The following is an 8,193-nucleotide window of genomic DNA, read 5'->3' on the forward strand; positions in this document are numbered from 1 at the left end:
GTCCTTTGCTGGCTTAACGGTGAGCTTAAACTTGTCGACCTAATTATAGGTACACACGAATACCTATGTACATAATGTAAAGTTGTTTTATAATGGGAAACGAGGATTCAAATAGGGACAAACTCAAACAGGATCTACCTATAAATTTACTATCTACTTACCTACCTACTAACTTTTCTTCTTATTTCTTCTTCTTCTTCTTCTTCTTCTTCTTCTTCTTCTTCTTCTTCTTCTTCTTTCAATTTTCCTATTAGTCTCAATTCTTCTTTTTTTAGCGAGGTTTGATAGAGGGAACTGTAACCACGGAGAGCGAAGGTCTTACCGTCCCGAAATCGAAGAGAGAAACAAAACTGGACAGGAGATAGGATGGGATGGGGATTATGGGAATGGTACGCAAGTTTCTTCTCGGACAGCATATCATATTTTATCTCCGTCAAGTTTGTCCAATATCAGGAAGTTTAGTTTGATAAGTTAGCATGATGAATGGGCTTTGTTCCGTAATTAATAACACTCAAACCTGGTGCTGTCCAAAGCTATTAAGAAAGTTAGGGGTTGAGGAAAACTAGAAAATTATCAAGATGTATTGTTATTATTACTGGGAATAGCTAGTTTCTAGTGGATTTCTACTTACATACATAACTCTGGAATCTGGATTCAAACTTAATGAGTGAACTTTGGTGAAACACTTTTGGGTGTATAACATCGTTGTTGGGATTTCTACATGATTTTTTTTCCGAACGACACAAAATGTCCTGTAGGAAATGTAATTTAAATGTGAGTGTTCCCACTAACAGAAGTTTAGATTCTAACATACCTACCTATCTCTCCTCAACTAACATCCCCCCCCTTTATATCTAATTTCCCAGGGTAAGACCAGTGTAAAGAAGAACTCATATAACCCTGTATGGAATGAACAGATCATCTTTAGCGAGATGTTTCCACCCCTGTGTTCCAGAATCAAGATACAACTGAGAGACAATGATCCTGTCAATAATACAGTCATAGGAACTCACTACATTGATCTCAAGAATATATCGAACGATGGTGACAAAGGCAAGGATTATACATATTGAGTACTAGTGGTTGACCCGTTCTTTGTACGGGATTAGCGTGGCATAAGAGTCATAACTTTGAGGTGTTGCCATTTTGAATCGGGATGGAATAATCTATACTTTACCTAGTTGAGGTTCTTCCACATCACTGTCAGCATGTTCTTGAGATGGTTGATTGTATCCATCCAGTGTATTACCAGCATTACCTATACTCATCTCCAGGTAGACTGGTTTCTCGCCCAGTCTCTTGTCTATCATTGTGGCTTCCAGTATGGTACCAAATAAGAAGAACTCTTCATTCTTCCCGTATGAGTGCTGAAATAGAGAACACAGAGGAATGTTTTGTTAGAAGCTTAATAGCCTTCGCTTTTTGACTTGGCGGCGCACAGCGCTGCCTCGCTCTCTTAAGATAAGGTTCATTATGTCACGTCAGTCTAATACAAACATTACGAATTCAACACAAACTATTTGGAACTAAAATTAAGGAAATAAAAGAATAGGTCACTCCCGGACCCCACTTGTCTCTTGTCTGGTTGTATTTAGCAAGATAAATGGTTGATTTGAACGGCATATTTTTACTTGAATAATGAGACTCTAATTTTTTTCAATGCTGATTGACAAACTACGGGATGTGCATGCTACGACACAGACCACACGGGTCTATAAAACACTATTTGTTGTAAACCTACCTCTACCACAGGGAATGTAGACTCGACTTCCACATCTGCAGGTATAATGTCTATATTGTCCGTGATCTCGGTTCATTCCCGGACCACACTTGTCTCTTGTCTGGTTGTATTTAGCAAGATAAATGGTTGATTTGAATTGAACGGCATATTGTTACCTGAATAATGAAACTCTAATTTTTTTCAATGATGATAGACAAACTACGGGATGTGCATGCTACGACACAGACCACACGAGTCTATGAAACACTGTTTGTTGTAGGTAAACCTACCTCTACCACAGGGAATGTAGACTCGACTTCCACATCTGCAGGTATAATGTCTATATTGTCCGTGATCTCGGTACGTATAGCTATGAGAAGTCTCGCCCTGTAAGATACGCCCTCACCTAGTCCTGTATTGAGACTGTAGTTCTCATCCAGCAGAGAATAGTCACGGGTAGAACCGTACATGTGAACGAAATTGGGACCAAATGTGGGCAGAAAACCTGGAGGTGATTAACACAAGTGAGAAGAAGAGGAATGATGTAATCATCTAAAAAAAATTGACATACATACCTAAATGAGAGATCTAATTCGTGTCTACCTAAAAGTATTTTTTTTGATAAAGTTTGCGAAACATTGTTCAACATGGGCCTTTGGAAACTTCGTAATCGTAACCTTTCATTAAAACTTTTTTCTCAGTGATTTCTACAGTAACTTCAGTTAATTGAACTACTAGTCTAATTGACATCTACAATTCACCAAACTATGTACAAATTCTTAATAAATAAAATTAAAGAACCTTTTTAATTTTCTATAGAAACGTAGAAAAAGATATAACATTTTTTTGAAAATAAGAAACAGCGAGAAGTTATACTATGAAAATAACGCGAAAATCGACTAAATTGTTGCATATTGCATACACAGAAACATGTACAATATGTATGTCTGTCTGTTACGGCGCTGTTACTCTGATGGACCTTTTGTTGTCCTCTTTTCACGAAAAAACGGCTTGACCGATTTTGATGAATTTTTTGTGGTTGTTGAGAAGAGTACTGAGGGGGACATAGGCTATTTAAATTGTCATATTCCATCCCGATTCAAAATGGCAACACCTCAAAGTTATGACTCTTATGCCACGCTAATCCCGTACAAAGAACGGGTCAACCACTAGTACTCAATATGTATAATCCTTGCCTTTGTCACCATCGTTAGATATATTCTTGAGATCAATGTAGTGAGTTCCTATGACTGTATTATTGACAGGATCATTGTCTCTCAGTTGTATCTTGATTCTGGAACACAGGGGTGGAAACATCTCGCTAAAGATGATCTGTTCATTCCATACAGGGTTATATGAGTTCTTCTTTACACTGGTCTTACCCTGGGAAATTAGATATAAAGGGGGGGGATGTTAGTTGAGGAGAGATAGGTAGGTATGTTAGAATCTAAACTTCTGTTAGTGGGAACACTCACATTTAAATTACATTTCCTACAGGACATTTTGTGTCGTTCGGAAAAAAAAATCATGTAAAAATCCCTAAAACGATGTTATATACCCAAAAGTGTTTCACCAAAGTTCACTCATTAAGTTTGAATCCAGATTCCAGAGTTGTGTAAGTAGAGATCCACTAGAAACTAGCTATTCCCAGTAATAATAACAATACATCTTGATAATTTTCTAGTTTTCCTCAACACCTAACTTTCTTAATAGCTTTGGACAGCACCAGGTTTGAGTATTATTAATTACGGAACAAAGTCCATTCATCATCCTAACTTATCAAACTAAACTTCCTGATATTGGACAAACTTGACGGAGATAAAATATGATATGCTGTCCGAGAAGAAACTTGCGTACCATTCCTATAATCCCCATCCCATCCTATCTCCTGTCCAGTTTTGTTTCTCTCTTCGATTTCAGGACGGTAAGACCTCCGCTCTCCGTAGTTACAGTTCCCTCTATCAAACCTCGCTAAAAAAAGAAGAATTGAGACTAATAGGAAAATTGAAAGAAGAAGAAATAAGAAGAAAAGTTAGTAGGTAGGTAAGTAGATAGTAAATTTATAGGTAGATCCTATTTGAGTTTGTCCCTATTTGAATCCTCGTTTCCCATTATAAAACAACTTTACATTATGTACCTACATAGGTATTCGTGTGTACCTAGAATTAGGTCGGAAAGTTTAAGCTCACCGTTAAGCCAGCAAAGGACACTTGTACATAAGGATCAACCAGATCCTTGGTTTCCCCAGTGAATGCTTTCTTAGGTATTCGTGTGTACCTAGAATTAGGTCGCAAAGTTTAAGCTCACCGTTAAGCCAGCAAAGGACACTTGTACATAAGGATCAACCAGATCCTTGGTTTCCCCAGTGAATGCTTTCTTACATAGGTATTCGTGTGTACCTATAATTAGGTCGACAAGTTTAAGCTCACCGTTAAGCCAGCAAAGGACACTTGTACATAAGGATCAACCAGATCCTTGGTTTCCCCAGTGAATGCTTTCTTAACATTGGCTACCAGTGAGGAGTTCATCTTAGGGAGACCATCAGCTCGGTATATCCTGATGATGAACCTGGCATGTTGCCGTTCCAGAGGCACACCTTCTGGGAGTAGCAAATTTCTGCAATTAATAACATAATAACACATGGGTATACTACTTGCTACTTCTTACTTCTTAGAATCAAACCAGCAAGCCACAATAGCACATCTTATCTGACAGAGGTCAAATGCTCGCCTGGTAAACAGGAGGGCGTGGGTTCGATCCCAGCCGAGGCTTTGAATTTAATCCTCATTTATTTCAGAACTTGACCGCATAATGATGGAGCCTTCAGGGTTGGTGGTAGAGAACGCCTCCGGCGTTAACCTCGCCTAGTGGTTACCTTCCACACAAAAGTCTATCATTATTTTCCAGTCATATAGAAATTTATTTATTTATTTATTTATTCTTACTTATTTATTTATCTTTATTTATTCTTATAGAAATCTTACGCTTCAATATCATCCTCATCCTTCTCACTCTTCTGAGGAATCTTCACTGTATCTCCTTTGCCACATCATAATGGAGCCTTCAGGGTTAGGTGGTAGAGAACGCCTCCGGCGTTAACCTCGCCTAGTGGTTACCTTCCAGCCTTCCACACAAAAGTCTATTATTATTTTCCAATCATATAGAAATTTATTTATTTATTCTTATAGAAATCTTACGCTTCAATATCATCCTCATCCTTCTCACTCTTCTGAGGAATCTTCACTGTATCTCCTTTGCCTATGACACTGATGTCACATTTCAGATAACCCTTAGGTCCCCCAGCTATATCATCGGGATCAGTTAGTAAGGCCCACTTGTGATAGAACTGATGATCTGAAAACACAGAGGAGAATATCAGAGGAAGTACTTGGGGTCGACCGAGTTTTTCTTTCTTTTTGAAATAGGTGTGTTTTCCTTTCGGTTCTCTTATGGAAACTAAAATAACGCCTGGGAGCTAAACCATAAAGATCCCAACATAACGCTCCATCGGAACCGGTTCCCTTATGGAAACTAAAATAACGCCTGGGTGTTAAACCATAAAGATTCCAACATAACGCTCTATCGGAATCGGTTCTCTTATGGAAACTAAAATAACGCCTGGATGCTAAACCATAAAGATTCCAACATAACGCTCCATCGGAACCGGTTCCGTTTCCAAAAGTTTCTCGAGAGGAAAATACACGCAAACTATGTAGGTACCGATAGTTCTAGCTAAATTAGGAACTTTTCAAGTTTAAACCATTCAAAGGCCCGTAAATCCCATGTGGCAGATGTTTTATCCCTACTAAATAAGTTGGTGGAACACACACATTTTTTCCCGAGGTAAATGTGAAAGTTTCTCTCATTTTTATTTTATTTTTTAGGGCATAAATAAAAGTAAAAATGTGGAGAGGGAAGAGGAAGAAGCAACACATGTACAATGTGTTTGGGGTCGACCGAGTTTTTCTTTCTTTTTGAAATAGGTGTGTTTTCCTTTAGGAAACCTAACCGGTTCCCTTATGGAAACTAAAATAATGCCTGGATGCTAAACCATAAAGATTCCAACATAACGCTCCATCGGAACCGGTTCCCTTATGGAAACTAACATAACGCCTGGGAGCTAAACCATAAAGATTCCAACATAACGCTCCATCCGAACCGGTTCCATTTCCAAAAGTTTCTTGAAAGGAAAATACACGCAAACTATGTAGGTACCGATAGTTCTAGCTAAATTAGGAACTTTTCAAGTTTAAACCATTCAAAGGCCCGTAAATCCTATGTGGTAGGTATGTGGCAGATGTTTTATCCCTACTAAATGAGTTGGTGGAACACACACATTTTTTTCCCCGAGGTAAATGTGAAAGTTCTCTCATTTTTATTTTATTTTTTAGGGCATAAATAAAAGTAAAAATGTGGAGAGGGAAGAGGAAGAAGCAACACATGTACAATGTGAAATTGCTAATGCACTAGGTTATATGGGGGAAAGCGTGAGACTACACAATAAAGAAGAAAACATGCACAATATGAAAAGCTAGACTGTCAAGATAGTGAGATAGGAAGTAACGTAAGTACTAAGCAGGCTTTTGATGAAGTAGTTATAGCAAACAGGGATGCCACGCGTTCGCTATTATAAAACAGTTCTGCTAAATACATAATACATACCTACCTACATAGGTGTTGAACAAAAAAGTTGTTAACTGGTTCTGCTAAATACATAATATAAATACCTACCTACATAGGTGTTGAACAAAAAAGTTGTTAACTGATATTCTACACTAAAAAAAGTAATTCAATTCGCTTTGGAAAACACAGTTCTCGTCTAGTAAAATGCAACGTTTGTCATGTAATTTAGCGCTACATCAGCATAGGCATAGGCACCGGTTGTGAATTACCATTTTTGTCTCCAAAATGCTAACTCTACTTTTATTATGAAAGTCTACTTTTTGTCGTGAAATTCTACACTAGTTGTAGGTTAAATCTACCTTTTGTTGAGGGATGCTACTTTTCTTGCCACGTTCCAAGTTGAAATGCTCATGATTTATTGTAAGATGCAAAGTTTATTGTGAAAGGCTACTTTTATCATGTAAGTTATAACCCTTTGATTTTATGAATGTATTTTGAATGCAACAAATGGGTTTTCAAAGTGACTTTAAACTTCTACTTGTATCATAAAGTGCCATTCTATTATTTTTAATGCCGGGGTTTACCAACTCAGGATTGAGCTATGAATATTTCTCTAATACCCCAGTCAATCTAAGATTGAGCTCATAACTCAATCCTAAATCAAGACTTCATAACTCAATTCCAAATTCATAACTCATCACAATTTCAGAGATAATCCGCGATGGTAAACCTCGGCCTGATTGCAAAATGCAACTTTTCATTTTGTTCACTAATACATTATTGACTTTGGACATGACAAGCCTAGACATAATATTACCTGGCTGAGCAAACACCGTGCTTACATCCAATTTGAAACTGCCCACATGTTTAGATGTCCTCAAGATTTTCTTCGAATGAACCACCTAAAATATCACCGAGTCCAATATACTTTCCATTACCATGTATAGGTTCAAACAGGGCCAGGATTTTTCGGAGTCTGACGTACAGTAAAGGAGAACAATGGAGCTCGAGGGAGGGGCCCGGGCCCTCTCGGCCCCCTATAAATATGGCCCTGGGTTGAAATCACCTATACTTATAGCTTTATAACGATATTATGTTGGCGGATTTAAAGGAAAACGTTATGGGCCCCACTGTAGGTGCTGTCCAAGTTCGGTGCTAGATTTAAACTCAATGCTTAATGGCGAAAGAAATGTTTTCTCATTACTTGAAACAATACTTTCTCATTACATATGTACCAGCCTTGCTATACTTATTGTCATATTAGAAAGAAAAATAAATAATGTTGCAAAATAAAGGGATAAGTAGTTACAGAGCAAGGAAATATTCTAGGAATGTTCCCGGTTTAATATCGAAGTGATAGTATATGAGTTTATAGGAATAAATATTTACCTAGGTACTTATTTCTTGCGATAAGTGATAGGGTTTACCTCCCCCTACGACCTACATGTGGTAGGAATTCGATTTGAAACTTTACCTCCCTCCCTAAGTCGTTCCTTCATCTTTAGTCCAATAAGATGAGTTCAAAAAGTAATGTTTTCAGGAAAAAATTCCCAAAGTTTTTTTCTCGACGGTTTTATATGTATTTGTTCTATTCTATACTTTACCTAGTTGAGGTTCTATTCTATACTTTACCTAGTTGAGGCTCTATTCTATACTTTACCTAGTTGAGATTCTATTCTATACTTTACCTAGTTGAGGTTCTATTCTATACTTTACCTAGTTGAGGTTCTATTCCATACTTTACCTAGTTGAGGTTCTATTCTATACTTTACCTAGTTGAGATTCTATTCTATACTTTACCTAGTTGAGATTCTATTCTATACTTTACCTAGTTGAGGTTCTATTCTATA

At 37.5% G+C, this 8,193-nt stretch overlaps 1 protein-coding gene across 1 annotated transcript in view; it reads right to left on the reverse strand.

Annotated features, from left to right (window-relative positions):
- Positions 1-7,245, reverse strand: part of LOC103512257 (otoferlin) — a gene marked incomplete at its 5' end in the record, with an annotated part of 57,737 nt that extends 50,492 nt beyond the window's left edge. Inside the window, 6 exons of the mRNA XM_026825776.1 lie at positions 1,173-1,367; positions 2,011-2,225; positions 2,917-3,103; positions 4,150-4,336; positions 4,918-5,074; positions 7,161-7,245. Of these exons, the coding sequence (XP_026681577.1) occupies positions 1,173-1,367; positions 2,011-2,225; positions 2,917-3,103; positions 4,150-4,336; positions 4,918-5,074; positions 7,161-7,245 (1,026 nt within the window). The remainder of the gene's footprint in view (positions 1-1,172; positions 1,368-2,010; positions 2,226-2,916; positions 3,104-4,149; positions 4,337-4,917; positions 5,075-7,160) is intronic.
- Positions 7,246-8,193: the final 948 nt, after the last annotated feature.

Source organism: Diaphorina citri, unplaced genomic scaffold (assembly GCF_000475195.1).
Source record: "Diaphorina citri unplaced genomic scaffold, Diaci psyllid genome assembly version 1.1 scaffold815, whole genome shotgun sequence".
NCBI classification, from domain to species: Eukaryota; Metazoa; Arthropoda; class Insecta; order Hemiptera; family Psyllidae; genus Diaphorina; species Diaphorina citri.